The sequence below is a fragment of the Phasianus colchicus genome, chromosome 24 (assembly GCF_987193195.1).
Source record: "Phasianus colchicus chromosome 24, bPhaCol1.hap1.1, whole genome shotgun sequence".
NCBI lineage: Eukaryota > Metazoa > Chordata > Aves > Galliformes > Phasianidae > Phasianus > Phasianus colchicus.
The window spans coordinates 402,137-428,299 of record NC_143459.1 but is presented as its reverse complement, the minus strand read 5'-3'; the positions used below and the strand labels follow the sequence as shown (position 1 = coordinate 428,299).

The 26,163-nt window shown below is 42.0% G+C and overlaps 2 protein-coding genes across 2 annotated transcripts; both read right to left on the bottom strand.

The window, feature by feature from the left end:
- Positions 1 to 167: 167 nt before the first annotated feature.
- Positions 168 to 26,151, bottom strand: LOC149915082 (uncharacterized). Its single transcript, XM_090124328.1, has 7 exons — positions 26,142 to 26,151; positions 24,511 to 24,897; positions 18,568 to 18,750; positions 17,417 to 17,530; positions 9,335 to 9,616; positions 2,864 to 3,007; positions 168 to 612 (listed from the first exon to the last, which is right to left on the bottom strand). The coding sequence occupies exons 1-6, from the start codon at positions 26,149 to 26,151 to the stop codon at positions 2,964 to 2,966; spliced, it is 1,020 nt and encodes a 339-aa protein (XP_089980454.1). The 3' UTR covers positions 168 to 612; positions 2,864 to 2,963.
- On the bottom strand, positions 19,207 to 23,174 carry LOC149915083 (uncharacterized). The gene has a single exon (XM_090123883.1). The coding sequence runs from the start codon at positions 22,396 to 22,398 to the stop codon at positions 21,655 to 21,657; it is 744 nt and encodes a 247-aa protein (XP_089980009.1). The 5' UTR covers positions 22,399 to 23,174; the 3' UTR covers positions 19,207 to 21,654.
- Positions 26,152 to 26,163: the final 12 nt, after the last annotated feature.

Genomic DNA, 26,163 nt, shown 5'->3' with positions numbered 1-26,163 from the left:
ATGGAAAGTTTCATAGAAAGATTCTATGGGGAGAAGTCTCATTCATTTATTGTGGATAAATATGATGAAAAGGTATTCATATACCAAGTTTTAATAACTGTATGGTTAACAGGAGGAACAGTAGACAGCTTTGAGCAGTAGCTGACATACAGAACAGGAGAGTTGGAAGAGTAATATTTCCAAGAAGATTAATTTAATTTAAAGGCAGAATGTTTTTTGGCTATTGGAAAGTTCTCTGTTGTGTTGAGCAAAAGGATATATATACTGGCTGAAAATAAACCTGTAAAAGTGAGGTAATGCATTTACTAAAACAACAATAATTGCTATATCAGGATGGATCATATATTAAAGGCAATAAAACTCTGATTAATAGCTGTCAGGTTATTTCTTTATTTTTCTCAAATATTTATTTGAGCGCAACATACTATAAATACTTTAAAGAAAATGTTTATCTTGTATTTGTACATGATTGCACTCAGTAATACATGGAAGAGCAGCCACTGAAGTGGGAGGATCATAAGCCCAATGTATGTGAAGAGAGAGAGCAATAAATTTGATTCTTCTCAGCATTTTTCTGTTACAGGTTTTGAGAAACTTGTTAGATTTTAGTACCTGTAAATGTAAATGAAACCAACATAAAATACCATACATAACCTTATTACTTTAAATAACATAGAAAATATGGATTGGAAGACTCGTGTGCATGTTCTTTTTTTTCTGTCTTAGACCTGAATAAAGCTGTAAAGAAGAAATTAATGCTCTAGTAAGTCACTGTCAACTCTTGCAAGTCCATTTGGGAGAAAATTTGACACTCCATTTTTTTTTTCTTGTTGTCCTTCTATCTCCTACTCTCCTTTTTGTGTATGTTTATTATTTGCCTCATTTCTGTGAAAACAAATCAGGCTCCATTAATAAAAGCAAAAACTGTTTAAGGCCATCCATCTTACTCATTCTCCTCCAAGGTTTGCTGCCACTTGTTCTATCACAGAGGACTGCAAAACTTTTTTGCTCCACACTGTTACCTTCTAAAGATAAAATGAATAAATTGCTTAAGAAGATGTTGAAAGACTCTTAATGGTGCATTTATGATCATAACATACGTATTTGTGAGACCTAAGGATTTTTATTCATTCTATTTTTGTTCAATGTAAAATCAAGATTAACTTCTTAGATTTTCTGGACATCCTCGTTGTATAAATTTAATTTTTTACTCCTTTTCCTTGTACAACTTCTGAAATCTGACAGTAAGAACATTTTTATTTTTGTCTCAAACCTCTTTTTTATTCTTTGTCCATCTATTTTTTTTCCCCCCTATGACGCTTCTTATAACTTTACCAATTACTTTGTGTTCCATTTCATTACGTTATTTATTTTTGCTTTTTCTTTAGGGCAGGATATGTCTACTGCTATGCATCTGCACAGTTCCTACAATGGAGCTTTGATCCTGGTTGGATTGCTTAAGTGCCATTAACATAAACGTGGTTAACAAAAATAGTAGTTTCAGCTTAGTATTTTTCATGCTAAATCAGGTTCAAAACTAGAAGAATAAAAGTTTTTTTGTAAGAAACATAAACATCCATGTTGATTTCATAAGTGAAACTGATTCTGTTTTTGAAGAGCAGAAGAAATTTAAATAATTCATCTGAAAGCAAAGTTCACTTCTGTTTTTATATTCTCAGAAGTGAATCATTATCATTATAGGTGAATCAGATTAAACTAGCATGCCACAGTTTAGTGGTAAACCTCTAACACTACCAAATCTACATATGTAGATTTTGCTTTAATGTCACAGGCAACAGAATGTAATCAACTAACAAACAAAACAAGCAAACAGAAAATTCACATCCAAATAAACCAGAAAGAGGAGTTTATAGGCACTCTACAGAACTGTTAGCTGTGCTATGCTTTTCAAAAGCTGGAATTTGTCCTACAGACATCTCAGAAGTTGCGCATCTGTCCAAGAAGAATCATTGCACTTTATTTCTACTGTACATGTTTATCTTATATCTTATTCTTCATTACTGTTATGTACTATGCAAAATACGTAAAGAAAAAAGCAGTAATCAAACTATACATACTGTGAGCAGGGCTTTGTGAAGGCTGCAGTACTGTACAGAAGAAAGCCTTGAACAGATCTATCTCAAATTCAGGGTAATAATACATTTATTTCCTACCCACATTGCTCATGTAATCCACCAAGTATTTTACGAACGCCTAGATTCTTAAAAATACAGAAATTAAAGTGATTTCCTGATCAACCCTTACAGAAAGACACAAGTTTAAACATGAAAGCAACTATGAATGCTTTGGAGAGAAAAAAATAGAATGTAATGTTAATAATCCCTGTAATGTTAATAAGCTAAATAACAGTTTCAAAGTTTAGTATCTTGATGCTTTACGGAGCTCCCATAAAATGGCTCTGAGCCTTCCCTTTCTAATGATTTTGCACACCCACGCAACTTGCTCTGTGGGGATGGAAGATAACAGGATTTAGATCCTTGACACACTGCAATTGATTTAACAATAAATATTGTCTATCCTAGTTTTGGGTTACTATAAGATGAAAGCAAAAATGTATATACTGATCTACTGGTTTTCCTTTAAAAAACATTCATCTGATGCTGAAGGCTAATTCTGTAAAGCTGAAACTTAAATCCCAGCAGAAACAGGTTCCCAGATATTAAAAACAAACCAACAAACAAACAAAAAAAAAATCATAAAAGTATGTATAATGAAATCTTCAGGCATGTGACAAACTTTGTTTTATGTATTATATGATTTCAGAACATCTGTCACACACACTCACAAACTTTCCTTAGAAGGAGAAGCAGAAGTTCAGATGATGATAAAGTTATGTTCTTACCACATTAGAAGGTTCCAATTTCTTCCTTCTAGCAAGGTCAGTGATATTATTGCCATTGTAGTTGATGCTCTCCATACAGCCTTTGAAATTTTTTCTGCTGTTAGAACTTGGCTTCCCAGAAAAAGGCATGCCTCCAAAGGTTATCTTTGAATGTATCAGAAAATGAAAGACAGTTACTGGAGGACAAGGGCTTAGAATTTTTGCTTACTAGAAAAAGAAAGTATCAAACAAGTACTGGAAAAGTAGGAAAAAGTCTATGATGAAGTCATGACTGCAAATATTTTTGGTGGTAAATTGTATCTGTTATTAGGTTTTCCCAAATACAGAGAAAATATGTATCACAGTTACATATAGACTGTAACGAAGAGAAGGTCTCTAAAAGGAATGCAGTTTTAAATGCTTGGCAGAGCAAAATGTCAGTATTGTTAAGAAACAAGAATTTGTTGGCCAAAGAATGTGCTGTCTGTCTGATCTTGGAGAAGAAGAGTCTGCCTTTCTTTACAAACCTGAATGCAGAAAGTTTGAGAAGGTGCCCAGTAAAACCTATTTCAATATGTAGACTGAAACAAACATTAAAATAAAAAAAAATCTACTAAATCAAAAGGGAAGAAGGAAAGTGTTGCTTTATGTAGAACATCCATCAGTTTGGTAGAGTGTCAGAAGTGAGAAGTGGTTGGTGGCAAGTCAGGAAAATAATTCTTCTCTATTATGATGCTAAAACTAACTAAAAATTGATGATAAGAAAAGAGAAGCAACTGGCACCTATAGAGAGCTTCCCTGTTATAATATTAGCCTAGAACATGGCTTTGAGAGCACAGGGTTGTCAGCAAAAATGAGTCTGAGGGCAGGAGGGAAAACGTGAAAGAGCAAAAATGTTACAGCATTTACAAAAATACATTGTTGGGGAAAAATAATTCCCTCCTCCCCCTTCACCCCCCTTCCATATTATAGTATGTATATAGTTATCTTAATCAAAAAAGTAACCAAGGAACAAAGGCTATAAAATACAGGTGTTGTGCTGTTTCCTGTTCAATCATCCCTTCCCTAGGGAACAATCTAAATACTAAATACTATTACTAAAATTCTGAAAAATGAAAGTAGTATTTCCGACCCTTATTACTACTTGGGAGAAAAAGGAGATATCATATGAAGGACTTGGAATGGGAAACTCGAAGTTATTGTAGACAAATTGTTGGATAGCAAAAAATACAGTGAGTTGTGGCCAGTTTACCAGGCAAAACGTTTCCTTTTTACATATTAAATTGCATGGACAAGACAGTGTTATACTACTTTGCATGCCCAGAATGGGAAAAAGCAGATTTCAATTCAAAACTTGAATATCAATAATAAATGGAGACAATTGTGAATTAATTTCTTTTTTATTTAGTTTTAAAACAAAACCAACAGCACAAAAATGTTTCTAAAAATCTGTTTTTACTCATGACTGGAAAATCCAAATGTGATTTCCATGCATCTCGTGGGCCTGAGATAAAGACAATTTAAAAGGAAAGAAAGAAAAAAAAAAGGGGGGGGGGATGCTATGATGGTAATGTTTAATATTCGTGTGGGGGGTGAAAGGTGTACTTGAGTTGCCTAAGCACAAGCTTCTACTGCTATTGGTGATACCTGGGGTAGTGTGCCTTAGTAACCTCTGCTTTCTGCTTGAGGAGGTATGCATCTCTATAAATTCTCTGCCATTTCTGCCAACACCATGGGAGTGCTGCAGATATCTAGGGGTTCTTAAATGTTGTTGTTAGGGGAACACGGTAATTTCTGGAGCTAATGGTAGCTCAGGGATCTCCAGCTCTGCTGACTGTAATAGTAGCTTGAACACCTAACTCATGTGCAGATATCTGAATTTAGATGTATTAATCTGAAACCAAGTTCCACCTGAAGAGTTTCGGTCGAAGAAACCTGCTTGACAAGTCTGTCCAGGTTTAAAGTGGGGCTTTTTTTTAGAGGTCAACACATACGAGGAGGAGCTGAGGTTGGCTCAGCGCAGAGCAGAGGAGCTGAGGGGAGGCCTGATGGCGGCTGCAGCTCCTCACAGGGAGCGGAGGGGCAGCGCTGAGCTCTGCTCTGTGTGACAGCGACAGGGCCCGAGGGAACGGCATGGAGCTGTGTCAGGGGAGGGCAGCTGGGGCTCAGGGAAAGGGGCTGCACCACAGGGCGGTGAGCATGGAACGGGATGCACAGGGCTGTGGGCACGGCCCAAGTGCTGGAGTTCAGAACTCTCAGACGTTGCGTTTGATTTTGGGTGGTGCTGAGTGGAGCCAGGGGTTGGACTCCATGATCCTTGTGGGTCCCTTCCGACTTGGGTTATTTTATGACTGATTTTTTTCTTTTTTTTTTTTTCTTACACGATAGGAAAAAAGCACCTGTCTGTTGATAAGAATAGTCACAACAAGGTCTAGCCAAAAACAAATTGTCAAAGTGCCAGATTAGAGGAAAAAAAAAAGGAAGTGCTAAAGGTTTCTGGCAGAAGGAAATAGATTGTATCAGCTGCAAAAGTTGAGATTTCTGAGTTGAAGTCTGAATTGTGCTTTCTGAAGTTTAGTAAATCATGCTGTTTTGATGCTCAGATTTGAAATTAAAAAATGGAAGAGTCAGATAAGACTGTAATATATTGATGCATGTTTAAAACACAGAAGTACTTCCCATAAGCTTTACTTGTCTTGGTTTACCAGGTACCCAGGGAAGGAGTGTTACGTTATTAATACAAACAGTTCAGAAAATGGTTTAGCTACGTGCATCTTGCTAGTCTCTGCATTTATGGCAGCAGCAGTCTCATAAAAGAGGAACATCAGTATCATAAAGCACAATTTGTCTTTCTGTTTTTTCTACTTCGTTGTCACTTGTATTTCAAGCATCAAAATTAAGCTATAAAAAGTGATTAAGCATACTGGTAGCTGTCCAATGCGCTATTATACCATTTATTAAATAGCTTTATTTTTATTTCCCAATTTTTAGGTTTAAATGAAAATAAGGAAAATAAGTGAAATAGAATTGGAAGAAGATTGTGATTTGAAACTGGAAGGAGTAGTGATTTTTCAGTATCAGAAAATATGGCTACTTCATTATTTCTTAATTCTATTTTATATCTGTGGTTGAAATTAAACAATGGTGTCAAATTGTAAAATGATAGGGATTAATGTTACTGCAGTAGTACAACAGGATGAAATGAAGCCCAGATTATTTAAAACAAAGACAGTTGCAGTAATGCTGGTTTTCCATGAGAAGCCAAAATAATAGCGGTATTTAAAATATTTAAAAGCTGTTCTGTCTTTTACATCCATTTCATTACATTCTTGTATAATTTTTTATGGGGGGTGGGGGAGAAATCTTGCCTGGAGAAGCCTTACCAAAAACTGTATGGAAGAATGAAAGTTTCAATGCTAACCATTATCATCAGTCTAGTAGTCAGCAGAAAACACTTTCTTCACGTGTTATTTTCAAAGAAGCATTTTAGGGCTGTGGGACTCTTAACATTCTAACATGATAACCTTGGGTTAAAGAAACTGTTAATTCCCAACGTTTATGAAATCCCAGCATTCAGCAGAATGCGGGGAGAATTTGCACAGGGCTGGCATCAGTTGATAGAGCTCAACTCCCCAGGCTTCCTTCATTTGTGCCTGCATCTTTAGTCTGAATAGCTTCATGCACCTCTGCTGTGCCTGCAAGGCTGACATTAGTTTTGACTTTTGTGGAAAGTAAAGGAGAAAAAGGCATAAATCAGAAGATTTCAACATTTTTAAAAATATAAAATGCAACCTAGTGCAAAATATAAAATCTGTCAGCATTCCTCAGAGGTATGAGGCAGGTCAAAGGGATCCACAATCCACAAGCCTATGGATTGTATATAAGCTGCTCATTCAGTTTACGTGTTTGTCTTTTTCTTGGATGAGAAATAGTTGCTGTTTATTATTTCCTTAAATGCAACACAAGCATTTACTCATAATATCCAATCTGAGAACACCGTTCTTGTAACTGCTTATGAAAATCACAGATACAGAAATCAAAAGAAACTGTTTCAATCTGCTTGCATTTAAGGAAATACGAAGTCTCTTTCCACCCTTGCGCATATTTAAGACTGTTTTCTGACAAACTGCTAGCTCAAGGCTTCAGTCTTTCTTTTTGTGCTTACTCCCTCAATGGAATAGCTGAGCTTTTGTAACTGTCCCTACTTTGAAGTTTTCTAGTGGATCCAGGTTGGTTTAAGTATCCTCTATTCCTCACTTCTTTCTTTTCTACCATTTTCTTCAAAAAGGAGCATGTTAAGAACATAAATTTCTATTCTGTTAAGCGTCTTCTCCTGCAGTTAGCTGGTTAGTAAATAATACTTTGCTTTCAGAAGATAGGAAATGGATTTGTGGTCATTCTAGATGTTTCTTATCAGGTAAACTCTCATATGTATGTGCTGGAGAAATTCTAATCAGTTCTTCAGTAAAGGTATTATGAAAGCTCAGACAGACTGTTCTGTCATTATTTACCAAGAGATCTGTCTCTTCCTAAAAATAAACAAGACTTTTTGAATTAGGATGTAATTTCCTTTTAAACTGAAAAATTGGAGAACGACATTTTCTCAAGGGGAAACTGCAGTGGTTGGAAAGAATCTCTGCAAGTCATTGAGTCTAACAAAGCTGGTTCCCTACAGTAAGTTACAGGAAAACGTCCAGATGAGTTTTGAATATCTCCAGAGGAGACTCCACCACCTCTCTGGGCAGTCTGTTCCTGGGCACTGTCACCCTCCCAGTAAAGAAGTTCTTCCTTGTGTTCAAATGGAACGTCATTTATTCCAGTTTGTGTCCCCTGCTCCTTGTTCTGTCACTGGGCTCCACAGGCAAGAGCCTGGCCCCATCTGCTTGACTCCCACCCTTTTGGTATTTATAAGCATTGATAATATCCTCTCTCAGCCTTCTCTTCTTCAGGCTGAACAGCCCCAGGTCTCAGCCTTTCCTCATACAGGAGATGCTCCAGGCCCCTCATCATCTCTGTGGCCCTCCACTGGGCTCTCTCCAGAAGTTCTGTATTTCTTGAAGTGAGGAGCCCAGAACTGGACACAGCACTCCAGATGTGGCCTCACCAAGGTAGAGAAGAGAAGGGAGATCACCTCACTCAACCTGCTGGCCACATTCTTTTTAATGCATCCCAGGATACCATTGGCCTTCTTGACCACAAGGCCACATTGCTGGTTTGTGGTCACCCTGCTGTCTACAGGGACACCCAGGCCTTTCTCTGCAGTGCTTCTTTCCAGCAAGTCAGACCCTAACCTGTACTGATACATGCAGAAGATACTCTTCCCCAGATGTAGGACTCTGCACTTGCCCTTGTTGAACCTCGTAAGGTTTTTTCTCTCCCTTTCCACCCTGTCCAGGTCTTGTTGAATGGCAGAAAGATAAAAACTGATCAATGCTTCTTGAGGGAAATTCCCAATGTATTTTAGGTGTATACAAGATTATGTAATACTGTGTGAATGTTGTTATGACTGGGTGACAGTTCACCGATCAGTTCACAGATGTTTTTTGCTTCTCAATTGTTTTTACAAAATGTAAATAGTATTCATGAGAAGAGAATGTGATTGACTTCACTTCTTCTAGCAAAATTTTGGCCTTGGAGCTTTGTATCTGTGCAGACTGGAACCATAAGTTAATCACAGAACTTGCCACATCACCATTTGCTTTGGTAAACCATCACCACCCCCTTATTCAATATTCTTGAAGGTTCCCTTTTAAGTGAATTCAGATCTGGTCCAGTTGTGGAACTTGCAGCTTTCAGCGTAAGAATATTGTGAAAAGAAGAAGTATCACTAGTCTGTACAGGACTAACACATTTCATTTTACATATGACATTCTTAACAATAGGCTTTTATTATTCATTCTTTGTCATATATTAAAATAAAGGATGTTTTATTTTCTTTCATGTACCAAACCGTAATACCAAACAGTTCCATTTGTCTTAAATACTCTATACAACTGCAGATAATTACAGCAACATAAAAACCAGCATTATGACATACCTAGAGGGATTAGTTTGACTTGTGTTTGGTTCCCAGGTCCCAAGATGCCAGTATCTGGGAAAGTGGCAAATGGAAATTCAACTGTGCAGAGGAACAGGAAAAAACCCTATATCTGTATATCAGCAATACAGAAATAATTGATAAAATGCTCAGGAAACAAGCTGTGTTTAACCAGCACTGTCCAATCCAGCCTGTTGCAGGGTCCACGACAGCAGTGAGAGGAAAGAGCAGCAGACAAGACTCCTCTGGCTTGTACCATGGTATTAGTTCTAGCACGCTTAAGTTCTGCATTTGAAGTTACATTAGCAAGCCTGATGTGCTTGGCAACAGCACAACATCTCACTCCATATGTAACGTATTTTCTGTGGCAAAGAACTTCTTTGTTCATAACTCACGGACTTTGCATGTTCATAAAAGCTGTTACATACTTTGGAAAGTTCAGGCATATAGCATACCTTCAATCCTCCTCTGTATTCGATTCCTACTGACTTCATAGTAACTGCTGTTCCCAGCAGAGCTCAATGACAGCCGGCGCAGGATCGGGGCTGAATTTGAGGTAGCAGTCACTGGCTGAAAGGAATTCCTGTAATATGCTGCACTCCCCGAAGTACGATATTCAGTGGAATTTCGACGGGCTGGGCTTGACAGATTTACTGAATTAAGTGCAGAATCCATAGAGTCCTCAGAAAAGCGATGCTCTTTGGAAGTGCAGTTTTCTTCTATACGTAACGTTTCTGCTACAGAAAACAAAAGCATCAATCTGTTCAAAACGATGGGCTTTGTAGCTTTGTTATTTAAGTCCTTGCTATGTTCTCTTGAAGATAATAACAAGCTCCAAGCCTGTTAACAAGTCTCCTGTGAGACAAGACTTACTGAAGAATAGTCATTCTCAAGTAATCACTGGTCCTTTACTACATTAAAAAATTTCCAGTAAAATGTCTAATAGACAAGTTTGAGACAGTCTTCCATAAATCATCTCAGCTGTATATGTTAAATATTATGAGCAGGATGTGGACATAAGGTTTGATTTTTTTTTCATTGTCTGATATTAGCATTAACACATATGCAATCTCAGTCAAGCATTTTCATTATCTTTCTTAATGGTTATCTTCTGAGAATTTGTTTAGGAGTGCATTATGTTTCTATTTTTTATAAATATAAAAAGAATTTTTTAACATAAAAAAACCTCTCATGTTAACTAGCAAATGTTTAATTTGTTCTACACAGTAGAGGGAGTCTCTAACTTCATATGCAAGAGGACAATTATCATCTGTAGATCTCCATATGTTTGGAGACAACAGCCATCACAAAAAACTGAAGAGACTACATGCAGAGCTGCAGAAGGCTGTAAATCCTAGACTCACATGCACACTAACACAATACAGTCTGATCACAATGCTGCAACTACGAGTCGTTAAACATCAGTGGGAACACCACTCCATTCTCTCATCATTGTATGTTCTCAGCTCCACTTGCACTAGGCCAACATCTAGCCTGAGGAAGAAGTTGGAAGCCTGATGCAAAAATCTGCATGAAACAAATGCTGCTTTGGCAAGAGAGTTAAGAGCTGGAAAATATAGCTAACAGGTTCACAGAAGTGTAAACTCCACATTACCATCTTGAAAATTACTCTATGAAAGTTATAAAACATATGCTAGTGGAGCAGCATATTCTTGGGGGTAACTGGTACAATCTGTGAAACAAGTTCCTAGAATATGCTCTTTATTACTCTTCTTATATGACAACTTCCAATAATTTCTTGGGAAAATTCCAGAATTAAATAAAGGAAGAGTATTTTCCACAAACAAACAAACCACAGCAACAAAAAACACACAGAGAGCTTTTTAAGCACGTTTAACTTGTTCTATTAGCAATTACGTTCTCTCTCCTGAAGTCTGTATAAAACTGGAGTTTAGTGAAGAACTTGAGGTGTATTTCACAGTTATGATCTTCAGGCAACATTATCCCAAAGTGGAACAAAGACACCCAGAGAACCGGTTCCCTACTTAGTGAATTCAGTAAAGCAAGACATGCAATCCACCATAACATCTTCTATTAAACACAACACTTATGGCAAAAAGAAGCTTTTAAGTCCACAAGCCCTTCTCTTTCAAGTACACAATCCTCAAGACAATAATGATAAACTTTCTAGTTTGATCTGTATCAAAAAAGCAAAGCAGTGGCTACTGAGGTTTTTGGAGAAAGCAAACTTTTATTTGTCGGCTTGAAGTAGCTGCAGCAACTTGCTAAAAGGAAAGCAATAGCCATCTTTCTATAGAATTTCAGAGATACTAACAGACACAATCAATGATAAGCACTATAATATTAAAGGAAACAAACGAGAAAATTAGATCAGTAGAGAATGAGACCACCAAATGAAGTCTCAGTGCAAGACTGAAAGGCAGAAGTAATACTTCAAATGGCTACAGAAAAGCACTATGAAGGAGTCCAAAACTTGTAGATTGAAACTTCATAAGTTTTTAAAGGTATGATGAAATACTGGAAGCAATATTCCACAACAGAAAGTTTCAAAAGGAGTATTTCAGCAAATATCAGCCAACTCCATACAATGTCTTATGAAGGAATCTTTTTATAGTAATCAAGCAGAGATCCCAAATACATCCGTTAAATAATCATTTTATGTCACTCTTTCCATGATCGCTCAAGGCATAAAGGGTTTTAAATTGACTATTTTACAGAAGAATTTAATTGCATTTACTCCAATTATATCCCAGGTTTCTTTCTGATACTACAGATCCTAGTTAAGCAACTGTAAATAGGGATGGCAAAGAGAAACTCTGCTTTGATCCCCAAGACACTAGCATTTGAGCTTAGAATCAGAAAATCATAGAATGGCTTGGGTTGGAAGGGACCCTCAAAGATCATGAAGCTCCAACCCCTCCACCATATGCAGGGCCACCAACCTCCCTATTAAATATTAGACCAGGCTGCCCAGGACCTCATCCAACTGGCCTTGAACACCTCCAGGAAGAGGGGTGTCCACAGCCTCTCTGGGCAGCCTGTTCCAGCACCTCACCATTCACTCTGTAAAGAACTTCCCCTGATACTCAACCTAAATCCTCCCTCCCTCAACTTAAAGCCATTTCCCCTTGTCCTGCCATTATCTTAAGCTTATCTTAACATAGCTCCTCAGGTCACATACACAAGGTGGGAAAACTGGCATACTTCATAGGATGATCATCTTTTAAAATAGGTGTTTCTGTCCAGCAGCTATACTATCCCAATCCACTCCCTTTCAATTCATCTAGCCTCCCTACAAACCAACCCCAACTGCAGTCTTGTTATTGAAAGCACGGTAACAGGTATGAGAGCTGATTCAGAATTGGTGTCTGACAAATACAGTTTTGCAATTAACGGAGCAACAAATGACTCTTTTCCTACTTCGACATGTGGAGCAGATGCGAGTAGTAGAGGGATGGAATGAGAACAAGTTTTTTTCTGTTACAAACAGAATTCACATTCTTACTCTCAACTATTCCAAAATTCAACAGATTTCAATGCTCTCTGATTTAGGTTTTGTAACAGAAAACTGAACATCCCTCATCTGCTTAAGCCTTCAAAGAATGCTTCTGCCACTTCAGTTTTGTTAGATTTGTAATATGGAATCAGCACTCTCTTGACCTTTGCCCTGTGAAATAAATTGTTATGCTGCTCCTTTAATGTATTTCCATCCATTACTGCATGGATGGCATCACATCTGCAATAGAACCCAACATTCACCACCAAGTATGCAATCGATGCCTTGTAAAAAAGGGCTGATCTGAAATAATAAACACATTTTCCTTACTCTGTCTTGTATCTGAACAGGTATTAACCAGACCCGGTTGTACCACAGCACTGGTAAAATACTGAAAGCAGAAGGCACTGCCATGTGATCTTATGCTGTAAGGCAGGCCCTGTAAGTAATAACTGAAGTTTTATTCTCAAGTCAGCACCAGACACCAAGGGTTCATACATGTATGAGTCCCAATTAGGAAGTTCAGCTTTTCAAAAACCAGAGTTAAATATGTTAAAGGCTGCTATTTAATGATTTCACAATGCAGCAAGCTGTTAATGACAGGTAAATTCAGCAGAAGTAGAACTTCCATATGCAGAAGATCATTAACAACATCAAATTTACTACATCTAAGAGCCACTAACAGAGCCCAGTAAGCCATATCAATTTTATCTACAAATATCAGTCTTCCAGAGGTGAGTTTTTGCACACTTGAAATGTACAAAAGATCAATGAATAATTGTCTCACCTGAAGCTGGAAAGCATCAGTTTTTCAAGTTAATTTGGTATAGACTTTCTGCACCGAACGTTTACTGTTTCAAGACCTCAAGAGGAGATGAGCAATTGCTTGTGCATCCGTTGTTATAAATCTAGATTACAAGTATGTGTGTGTATATGTAGATATACATGCCATAATTATTATGCTTTTCTTTTTCTCTATCTCATTTTTTCCCTCATTTCTCCTCTCCATCTCACTGAGATGGGGGCAGTGAATGAACAGCCACGTGACGCTCAGTGATCGGCTGGGTTAAACCACAATGCATCACCATATCTTAAAGAACTTGCACGCTGTAAAAGATTTCTTCTTTTAAGAACGTCAGCTTGCCTTTATAAAACACACAGAGTATCTTTGTAAGCAGATTCTGTCAGAAAGCGATCTTCTAACTCAATCCTGACTATTACAAAAATTCAGTACAGTTCTAATTATTAAAGGCAGCCATTCAACCTCACAAGAAAACAGACTAGAGCACGTTTACACATGTATTTTTTGCCCTACTGACAAAGAATGCACACACAGCACAGAGCACCCACCTGGCACCTAAGAATGAAGTTCTTACATTTTATTGCTACAACAAACACAGAAGTGTTGAGTTTGAAATTTCAGCAGGATTCTTCCAATCAAAACATTTTCCTCCTGCTTAACTGACCGTAACATTTGCAGAAGTCACAGACAACTGTAAGCTTCTACAGTTTCAAGGAACAGAATAACCCATATTGGAAAATTCGAGACCAAAAATAAAGCTGTCTGCATAACCGAATGAAGGCAGATCTCACTATAGATTTATTTTCCACTGATGAAAAAGCAAATTTGCTTGCTGTTCTTAATCACAGTATTTGTAGGGCATTTCATAGATGTATTACAGCATTAAGAACTCTCTCCTCTCACCCCCATTCTCATAAGCAAATGCTTCCCTCTTGCTGCTTCCACATTCTATCACCTCATTAGTTAATTATTGCTTAAACGCAAACATACACTACCTGCATATGTTATAATGGAGACTTTGTTTTACTTTCTCATACACAAGAATACAACTAAACTATAAAGCCAGAAAGGTAAAATTTATGCAACTATGACTTAATTACTGTCAGGCTCTTAGCCTTCAGGAGAAGTACATCATCAAGATCATAGTGGGTTTTTTGTGTCCCAATTAGAACACCACCATTAAATGTATGACAAATAAACGTGTTAGGAAGCAGAACAACTCCTACAAGATAACTGACTTTCCTTCTACTTGTACACACCATGTGAAGGACAGCTCAAACTCTGAGGTGCTCGCAACAGTGCAAAGCAAACACCTTGCTTCTCACAGGAAGAGATGGTGAGCAACTGCGACACATCTGCACGCTGACAAAAGACACGCTCAGCATCCTCACAACATTGCTCTGTTGTAATCTAGCGTCTGGATGAACATAAAAGCTCCTGAACAGTGCACGGACTCAGGATTCCAACACAAACAAGAGGATTCTCCCTCTTCAGCCCTACATACTTTCTGCAGACCATCAGACCACTGCTACCGAGCTTCTCCACAGCTGTGTAGAGACAGCTACTTCATGTGGAGTCTCTGATTGTCTTCTCGCATCCTTTTAAGTGGTATGACATTCTCATTGTGGCACTTTGATATTGTCACCTTGTGTACAGTCTGACTGTGACTCATATAACCACAGACTGTTCTCTTCTGCACATAATCGCACATCTCTTTTTTCTTTTTTTTCTTTTTTCCCTACAGAATACCTCATATTTCCCCGTTTCCTATGTGTTCCTATCTGCCTCAATGTTACCACCCACCTCAACCCAGCAGTACCGAATGACACATTCCTTTTTTCATACCTTTTCCCCCAATGTGTGGAAATCCCACTATCCCCCATCACACCATACCCACTAACCATGTTCCTCAATGCCACATCCATACATTTCTTGAACACCTCCGGGGATGGTGACTCTACCACCTCCCTGGGCAGCCTGTGCCACTTCCTCACCACTCCTTCTGAGAAGAAACATTTCCTAATATCCAACCTGAACTTTCCCTGTGCAGCTTGAAGCCATCGCTTCTCACACTATTGCTGGTTACCTTCACAATTGGTCTGTAGTGTTGTAGTTTTGCAGAGTTACTCAACCTAACTTCTCCATTCTGCTTGCTTCCCTCCTGCCTGCGCTCCTGGACTGGTTTGTGACAGCTAGGCTAGTCTTGTACTACACTCCTTATCTTTTCTGTGCGGACAGATAGTTCATTCACAATCTTGAAGCAGTTTCTTTGAGTAACTGCCAGGTTTCAAACATTTTTTCATCTGTGTCAGCTTTCTGGGACATCATACTGAGTTGTTGTAGGGGTTCATTGTAGTCTATCTTCATGAGATATTTTTATTTTGACATCCTTGCTTCTTTTGAAAATGATGTAATTTCCCTGCAAAAACCTGCAAAGCCATGCATACATGTATGTATGTATATACGTATAAAATATGTATGAAAGCATAAGTATAGCGTATATATGAAAACATGTATGCATGCATGCGTACATACTATATACTGTAGTATATACATACATAATTCTCTCTGTTTCTAAAGAATAACGAGAATTTAAATATTTCCCGGCTTTTGTGACCAATTAATTCAGATTAAGACCCATAAAAGTAAACAAAGGATGATGGGTGTGCCATCAGCAAACAAGCTTGTCACACTGCTGGCAAATGGAAACAGGCATGACTCCTTACTCATTTTTCTAATAATCCTGTGCAGAAATTGTTGGCTTTGCATCCACTGCCACTAGTTAGGTGAAAGTGCTATGGATCCCTTTAGCTGTAACATTCTGCCATTTTTGATATTAAAATGAATTTGAAGAAATACATCAACTTCATCTATAAAAGGGTTCCAGGATCAAAATGCTCATCAGGGTACAAGACGCGTGCCGACTTACTTACAGGGAGATTTCTTATAAGAGAAGCAGGTCTAAGACATCTGTTTATCTCCAATTTAAACAACTTAATTTAGGTAGAATTATGTGTTTTACAGCTATTCACGCAGTTGCTTACTAGAAATATCTGATTTAATTGCAGAGATGTTCTAGACCTAAACCAGGGTCTATTTAAGACAGAGAAAGCTCTGCATTGACAATTTTTATATTTGTTGTAGTTACATCATTGAAGTGAATACATTGTGTTTATATTAAATTGTAAGAAGAACCATTTTTAATAAGCTTTAACATTTTAATTTGATATCCTCTTCTGATTTAAGTGTGGCCTTATGACTCTCCATAGAAAAAGATTATTCTGCCCACACTGAGGCTAAATGACAAAACCCCAGTAACTCAAAAAAAAAAAAAAAAAAAAAAAGAGAAACAAATGACTAATCTCAAAAGCCTTTGGAAATATTATGCAAATATACCACAGCAATAGAAAGTATCAGATGGGATGAGTCACATCAACAAGTTACCATGGTTTGACAAGTAGCAAAAGCAGAGTAAAACCACTCTTTCCTAAGTCTCTCTGTGAGGTTTAAGCTGACACGCTTCACTTCACATCTGAGGCAGACTACAAATCGGCACGAGCTACTGCACCTCAGCCATGGCACAGGCAAAAGCTTTCCTTGTCCTGGAGTCAGCTGCACAGAGAGGCTCTGCTGCTCTGGTCCCTGCCACGGCTGCATTTTATCCAACCCATTCCTGTGCTCATCTGAGCCCACGATGAGTCAGTGCAGAGAAGCTAACTGCAGATATCTCCTAGCTTTGCCAAAATGTTTTCTGTGCTTCACTGGGTCAGCTCGTCACCTCATCGGCAGGGAGGCTTGGGATGCACTACACGGACAAGGAGGCAAGGAGAGCAGGAGCAGAGCAACTTCTAGGGGCAGCTAGCCATACATTCAGTTAAACTGTACCATCAAAACACATCCTTGCTCTTACAGTCATTAGCCCAAACCAAGAGTTATTAGAGTTGCTTCCAATTTATCTCCTAATCCATTTCAAGGGAATTGTTTTTCTACTAAATAGCCATACAGGAAGCTTCAAATGTCACCTATCTGCCTGAGTGATTTCACAAAAAAGACTGACATGTTTAGGAGAAAGACTTCTTGAACTTGCAGTAGATCGTCCATAAGCACAAAATCCATGCCACTGATCAATAAATATCTCCATTCTCAGCTGTCAAGGGCTATAGACATACCACAGAAATACACTATACTCAGTCCTTTTGACTAAAAATACCAAAATCATACGTAATCCTCATATGTATTACAACACAATGTAATCACCTTCAGATGGATGAGCATCACTCCTCGGAAGCTTAGGGGAAAGGGGAGCTGTGTATGGTGGAGAGTCCTGAGAGTATCGTTTAACACTTCCGTTTTCGTGTATTTCTTCTTTTGCTGTGAAAAGGAAAGATATCACCAATTTATTATGGTATAAAAATGCTCACAGGGAAAGTCAAAGTACAAAAGCAAAAACATACATCAAGTCATTCACCAGGTAACAAATCCATTTCACATAGAATCGGTCATTCAATACAAACTTCAAAAGCTGAAGTAACAGCTTAGTTTATACTATCATCATCCAAATTTCCAAATTTAGGCTACTTTCCTGAAAAGTATTAAAGCAAATGACTTTTATTTGATGAAATGAAACAAATACAATTTCTCTACTGGAAAAAAACAAAACAAAACAAATAAAAACCGAAATACCAAAACCACCACAATACTTTATTTTCTAAAGCAGCACCTCTAAGACTGAAACTGCACTGATGTCAAAGTTTTCTCAGCTATGGCGCTGATAACCCTTGGACCGGGACTCGTAATACCAGCACTGCAAGCCATTTGATGGGAGACCCTGAGCATGTTATTTCCCTCTCCCTCTATATACCCCCAGAGTACCAAAACTCACATAAAATGTCACAAGCAGCCAGCTGCAAAACCCACCTTCTCTACTAGACTGTATGCTGCAGAATTTAAAATTTTGGAGCCGCCACTGAGCAAGGTGAACAAAGAAGGAAGAAAAGAGTATTTAATGTTGTAGGATAGGCTGAACTGAATCATCTCTCAGAGCAAGCCCCTTCTTATAAGGTAGTAAGCATCTTTCTCCAAGGTTATTTTATGATTCAAACATAAATTGAACAGGCAAAACGTGAAGTTTTGAGTCTGTTCTTTTAGTAACCCAGTGGTACAATACATATGTTTCCTACTTGACCACAAGAAAGAGTTAGCAGAACAAAATGATTTCTGCACATGTGGTATGAGCTATCCCAACCTGCCACAGCACCTGTGCTCTGGAACGAATCCTCTAAGAACTGAAGAGTATTCATTTCAATCAATTAAAGTTATAGCAAAGCAGATTAAAATGTTAAATTTCATAAAGTAACCACACTTATCAAAAATATCAGTACTTGTAAACAACAGCTGTTTGATAGTACCTGGTTTGTTCCTATCGTACTCCGTGGGACTATGTGCACACCCCATGTAGGGGCTGAAAGGCAGGCTACTGAAAAGATTATCGCATTGAAGACTGTGGCAGAGTTTCTCCAAGAAACGTACGACAAACGATGCACTGTTTACAGAAGGAAGATTGATGGCATGCTTCTCCCCATCAAAGGAAGCTGCGAATAAGAAGAAGATGCCAAACAGCCCCTGAGCATCACGAAGTATAGCAAAACACTAACAAGTAAAGGAGAAGACATTCAGCTTTGATTTAAAACATGCAAGACATGAGAGGAATAAACAATCTTTCTGGTGTTTAACACGTTTATATCCAAAGAACTGGTTGTACCTTCCATTGGATCCATGCCACTTTAAATTTGCTCTATGAGAACTTATTTTCAGAAAATAACACTGGCTTTAAACGAGTATAACAAATCTATTCTCTCAACATCAAAATCTTACGGGCAATTTCAGTTGTTTGCTTATAAAACAGTACCTCTATACCACCTATTTGCAGGAGATAACCAAGAAAAGATCCATTACAGCACTTGCTGGAGAGAAAAAAAAATAAACTTTTTTTTTTTTTTTTTAGTTTGCAACTGAACTGAGCTTACTTGCAATAGCATGCTGGCATGCATCACCACTGAAATTCTGACTACAGAAACTCATCTTGTCATTTGATATTTTACCATTAGAGAAATCCATCCTGCTGTCAACGCTACAGTGATGAAACTCCAACTTAATTCTAAAAAATCTAGGTGGCAGAGATACCACAAGAATGGACTTGAATGAGTGATTACAAAGAGACTGAACATGGGCCAACATCTTTAACTTATTAACTTCCTTCCTTGCTCCCTAAATATTTAGAATGATAGTAGTACTATAGTAGTAGTAGTTAATGATAATTTTCCCTTTTTGTGATACTTGGTGAGATTCCGAAAAAACTTACTGTTGCAAATGCCACCACTACATAGGTAAATAATTACAATTACGTTATCTGAATCCTTTGGTTATTTCTAATTAGAAAGACACTACAACAGGAACAAACTTGTAAATTATGCTTAGGGTTGAAAAGAATCAGTGTGAACACCAGGTTTATGCATCAATTTGTCTTCTCAGGCAGCTTTCTGTTTTTGAGTTTCCAAATGGTAAGCAGAGCCTTAAAGGATCACATTTGGTTAGTGGCAGATGCATTTTCAAAAAAAAAACAAAAAACAAAAACCCACAAAAATTACAAGAAAGCCTTTATTCACAAGTCTGAAATAAGAAGCATACCCATATTGCGTTACAGAAGAAGACAGATATTACATGCAAAAACAAAGAAAACGCCCCAGCTCTAGCATATTTTATGCTTCCTTAGGAAATCAGAAGCGTGACTGACTTATACTGTTAAGTGAGCCTATGATTAGGGTTAATGCAAGTACACGAGCTAGCATCAACAATAACACACTACCTCTCGTTTGCTTTCATTGTGTGGTGATCAGTGCAGGTGCCTAGAGTTTAAGAGTCAGTACCACAGGGATAAATCCTGGACCCACGGGTTTCCACGGCCCATTCACATTTTTTCCAGACTCCAGTGTTTAAATGAAAACCTAATGATTCACATGTGGCTCAGACACAAGGCTCTCTACCTCCTGTTTGGGGAAAAGGTCTCGGGAGGCATATTTCTGCTAGGAGCTCAACCAGTTCTGGAGAGCAAATGGGCTGTGAGACCCAGCACAGCCTGATCTCCTGGTATTTACTTCAAGGTAGTGTTGCCTATCGTAGACGTGGCGACCTGGTTCGGGAACGGCACGGCGACCAATCCCAGGTCGCTCGGTCCATCGGCTCGCTGACACCAATGTGGTGGACGGCAAATGGCCTTTATTGGCGGGAGAAACAGCCTTATATAACCTGGGCACTGAACGCTATTGGCTATCGGGAGGGGGACCCTGTCTTCCCGTACAACGCGATATCTTCCGGGCGCCAGACCCTCACTACCACATATCCCCCCTCCCTATGCACAATTAAATTAGGTAAAATATAACAATATATAACAATCTTCAATAGAAAACTCGAATACAACAATCTTCAATAGAAAACTCAAATAGAAAACATAAGGTGCTCTCAACAAGCACATTCTTATAACAGTTGTTGGTGCTCTACCATCATGATGTTAATCGGAAGAAAAAAGCGGATGGGCTGTGGCCTCAGGTGCACTCCCCATGGATGCGCCAGGTGAGCTGGATGTCCTCGAAGAGCCTCACTAGGTAGGCCTCGCTCACCTACGGCTGGGCTCTGGAAGCGCAGGTCGGTCTTGAAGTCCTGCGTGATCTCACACACCAGGCGCTGGAAGGGCAGCTTGCGGATCAGCAGCTCCATGGATTTCCAGTAGCAGTGGATCTTGTGCAGCACCACCGTGCCGGGCTGGTCACGCCGCCTGTGGCCGGCGCGTTCTTGTGGGCCACCTTGGTGGCAACCGGGCCTTTCGCTTCCGCAGGCAGGGTCGAGGAGTCGACTGCTGCCTGGAGGCAATTTACAAATTGTGTAAAGCTCTCACTTCCATTTTGTTTTATGGTGGACCATGGCAATGGCTTAACAATAACTTTAGAGGCTGTGCAAATAGCATCCCTGGCCGCACAAGTAGTTGTCATAACTTCATGGGCCTGGAGGCCCAGGGCCTGTGCTTGGGGGGTAATCATTGTTGGGTCTGTACCCATCAGCCGCTGCAGGCTGGAACCATGTAGTGGGTGATCCGCCCCAGTTACTTGAGCTAGTTGTCTTGCACAATTATCTTCCCATTCTTGTTTAAAAACAATCATCCCTGCTCCGTCAAAAATTAGTCTACAGGTTTGTTTTATGTCAAATGGGAGCATATCATCTCCCCCAAAAACACCATCTATAAGGGTGGAGACCATAGCTGAGTTAAGCCCTTTATCTGCAATTGCCTTAACAATTGCTTGTATATCCCTAGGGTTTATTGGCAAGTGGACCCTCTGTCCCCCATCCATCACCCGGACTGGGAACACTAGTGTGGCCGATGGGGCCCAGTCAGCACATGCAATCTTTATTTTCCTCCAGTCTGTAAGAGGGATTTCTCCCCCTCACGGTTTCTCTTTAATTTGGATGGGAATATTTCGGCTCTTAACTCTGTTCGTATTCATTCCCTCCTCCTCTGAGTTTAAGTCAATTGCGAACCACTCGTCGCAGCTAGTGTCTGATCCGGAGTCAGAGCCCGACTGAGCGGCCACCTCCAGTTTCTCGTACCTTTTTGTTAGGCTCCGGCCCCGCCCGCCTCCCTTGCGGGCAGGCCGTTCCCTCCCTCTTGGTTCGTCCCGCCCTCTGTCCAGCGGGATGTTCGCCCCACAGTGGCTTTTCTTCAGACGGCCGCTCTGATTGGCTTTCCACCCTTCACTCACGCTCCCCTCACCTTCCCGGTCGCTCCCACCGCCTTTATCTAACACCTCCTCGATGTTCCCGCCAAGGGCGTCTTCCCCCCGCCCTCCCTCTCCTGGCTCGGCGCCATCTTGGGGCGCATAGGGGGGCGGTCGAGCCCAAACTTCCTCAGGCTCTGATTTCTCCGCGGCAGCCCTGGCCTCCTCGATTAACCCACCCCAGAAGGACTTAGCACGTTTCTGTCCCTCTGTGGGCAGGTCGGGGTTCGATTGAGAGGACACGTCATCGTCAGAGGGGTGCAAAGTCCGCGTGGCCGCCCCGACTCCCAGTCCCGGGGTGGCCAACAAACGGCTCTCTGCCGCCCTCCAGCTCTCCCGCTCCCGCATGGCCCTGCGCAGGGCCCGCGCGACTCTCCCCCACGACTCCAGGCTTCTCCCACAGCCCGAGGACATCGTCTCCTCAGTTAACGCTTTAGTGCGCTTATCCCACACTTCGGGGTGGAGAATAACCACCGGCTGGTCAATGACCCCAATTCGCTAAAGCCTCGCAATAGGGAGAGTAAAATCTTTGGGCTTACAATCGATACCCCATTGCTTATCTAACTGCGATACGACCTTCACAAGGACTTCCATCCTCCTTGTTGGTCCGGGAGCGTCCTCCCCGCCGGGCTGGTCCTGCCGCTCCGGCCGCCGTTCACCCGTCCAGGCGACAATCCTGGGTTTCGGCACCAATTGTTGCCTATCGTAGGCGTGGCGACCTGGTTCGGGAACGGCACGGCGACCAATCCCAGGTCGCTCGGTCCATCGGCTCGCTGACACCAATGTGGTGGACGGCAAAAGGCCTTTATTGGCGGGAGAAACAGCCTTATATAACCTGGGCACTGAACGCTATTGGCTATCGGGAGGGGGACCCTGTCTTCCCATACAACGCGATATCTTCCGGGCGCCAGACCCTCACTACCACAGGTAGCACTATCAGCTGCAGCAAACATTCAAATAATTTCATAATAGCCTCACAGGTAGTCTTACATGGCCCTAGGGAAATTACTTGTTCTCCACATCTTAATTTCTCATTTTGAAAAGAAGCACTGAAAAGAATAATATTATCTTAGAGTTGTCAGGAGGATAAAGCAAGAAACATCTGAGGCCATCTGAATGCCCCAAGTCACACCATGAGAAAAATCCACAAAAAAAAGAAAACAGGATTCAGTGCAAACACAGCTCCCTTGTACTCCAAACATCTGAGGGCAACCATAGGAACTCCAAGCAAAGGAGTGGGATCCAGATCTACAGGCTCAACTCTCTGCTCTGCCTGGGAACAACATAAGCTTCTTACTTCCAAGATAAATGCTAGGGCTGAAAATAAAAAGGAGCACTTCTGAGGTGCAACAACCTCAACCTCAAATGACAAATAAACAGGGAATGGAGCTTGTTTGTGCAACCCCAGCCCTTGGGATGAAGAGTCATTCTCATTTCTTTACTTTTCAGTTGTTTGCTTATAAAACAGTACCTCTATACCACCTATTTGCAGGAGATAACCAAGAAAAGACCCATTACAGCAGTCTTGCACACCCACACAACTCGAAGTAGCGTTTAAGTCCACACAATGGAAAAAGCTCATACTCCTACCACCCAGCCCATCTGTTAAAATGGCGCTTTGTGCTCCTACTCCAGGCAGGTAGATCTTATTAAACGCTTGTCTTTTTTTTTTTTTTTTTTTTTTTTTTAAACTGCAGCTCAGCAAGAAAACGCACGCACTAAGAACACTATCGTTGTTTCAAGCAAACACAGAAAACTATGCGAAAGGATGAATTCGATGCCCTGAGGCTGAAACGCGATGAGGGAAAAATGATAGTTCCACACCCTCACGGAGGGCAGAACGCTGTAGGGAGCGGGAATCGCGCTCGCCGAAGCAGCGCCGTCAGGCGGGGCGGCGCGCAGCCGGTGACAGCGGGAGCCGGGGGCGCTCAGCATCCCTCGGCAGCGCGGCGCGGCGACCGACAGGGCACCGCTCACAACTTCCCTCCCGGAGCACCGCAGCACCTCCACACTGCTCGCCACAAGCTCTCCGCACGCCAACGGGTTTCCCAACCCTCCTCGGCTTCGCGTCCTCCCACAGCCGAAGCGACGAGTCGCGCGGCTCTGCCCTCGCAACGCCCCCCGCCCCGCGCACGGAGGCAGCCCCCAATCGCAGCCCCCAGCCGCAGCCCCCAGCCGCTCCCCCCCTCGCGCAGCGCCACTCCGGGGTGCCGCCTGCCGCAGCGACGGCGGCGTGGAGCCCTCGCGCCCAGAGGCGGCCTTCCCGGGGTCTGCCCTCTCCACCCCCCTCCCACCTACCTGAGGGCAGCCGGCGTCCGTCCGCGCGGCGGCGCACAGCCGGTGGCACCGCGCGCACAGCCTGCCTGCCTGCCTGCCGCCCTCCCTCGGACGAGGGTCCCCTTAGACGAAAGCACAGCCCCAGCCCGGCCGCTACCGCGAGGGACCGCGGCCGGAGCCCGGGGGCCGCGAGGAGGGAGGGCTGAGCGCCCTGTGACAGGTGAGGACGGCCCCCGCGCCGCTCCCTACCTCGCGCCGCTCTCCTCGCAGCCGGCGGCTCGCTTACCCTCGACCGCCGCCGCCCCCTCGCTCCGTTCCCCCACCCAAACGCGGCGTTCAACGCGGCCCCGCTAGCCGCGAGGCCCCGCCCCCCGCCCCGCACTGACGGCTCTCTCCGCCAATAGCGAAGAAGACGGCCGTCCTCGAGCTCCGCCCTCACCTCCTTCGACCAATAGGAGCTATCCGTGGTGCTGCCCCTCCGCCTTCCCGGCAGGCTCGGTTGGCTCGCAGCTGCCGAGCAACGGGCGCGGGGCTGCGGGTGGGGCCGCTGAGGGCGGTGGCCGGGTGAGGCCCCGCTGCGGGCCGGGGTTGGTGCCGCGGGATTGTGCCCGGGGCTCCTCGTTCGGGAGCTTTCGCCTCATAGATGGACGTTTTTTGTTCCCCTCCCCTTTTTCCCTCTCGGCTCAGCCATCAGGAGGATGGAAATATCTCCCGCACTCACAAAGCTGTAATCTCGGCTTGCAGATTGTGCTGCTGGAGCCTGCGGGGCTGTGCTTCCTGCTCTGCTCACGGGAATTAAAAACGTGGGTGAAAAATAAAGCTGCTTCCGGATGCACTGCGTGTCAGATGCATCGCAGCATGGTGCAGCTCTACCGTAATGGATGCTCCATCCCAGCTCCCATTTTCCTGGAGTGCTACAATGGTTGTTTAAATGAGAAAACCCTGTGGAGTCTGCTGGATGCGGTGTGCCATTGGTTGCAAATGGCCAGCCCAGCACTTCCCACATGAGGATATGAACCTCAAAAACATCCACACAGGCATGGCCACCGAGTTTAGGGCACCGTGGTCCTTAAAGACCAGGTTCTTCATCTGCCACCCCACACAGAGCGTATCCCCAGAATTGGGTGGTGAGGTGCTTTGGGTTAGGCGAGGGATGAGGTTCTGAAGTGAATGCCGTCACCTCTGCTCTCGGAGCATCAGCCCACAGCATGGAGTGCTGGAGGGCATGAAGGATGTGGTTAGTGGGCAGGGTGGTGATGGACTGATGGTTGGACGAGATGATTTTAGAGGTCTTTTCCAACCTTAATGATTCTATGGCATCCCCTCCAGGTGCAGCTCCATGGACAGAGGTGCTCAGGAGCGCACCTCATACCTCCCAGAAAGGTGGGCGCTCAGTGGAACCCAGCAAGGACAAGTCCAGTAATAAGAATCCCTGAGATGTGGTCAGCTAGGGCATCAGACCCATGGACCATCTACTGGATTTTCCAAATCTCCCACCAGGCCTCCTTGTCAAAGCCTCAGAGATTTGTTATTCAGGAGAAGCCCTGCTGTAGCCTCCTAAAGAGATGATTCGTGGTTCATGGCAGGCAGTCAAACTGATTGTCTGAAACACTTGCTCACAAGTCTGCCAAAATTCCCAGTTTATGGTAAGATCTTCCCACGGTACTGTGTCAGGAGTGTATCACGTCACCCTTAGCTGGAAGAATAACTTGAAGGGAATTTAAGTAGAGATGTGATGCTGTAGTCCGAAGAGTGGTAAATGTGCTACCAGTGTTTGTACTCCTCATACCATCAATGGCTTTTGGAGTCCTCAGTTGGTCCCCTCTGATATAAAACTATGCATTATGCTCAGGCAAGAAACACCTTAAAGGCAAAGCTACCTGCGTGCATGTTGAAGGTGCC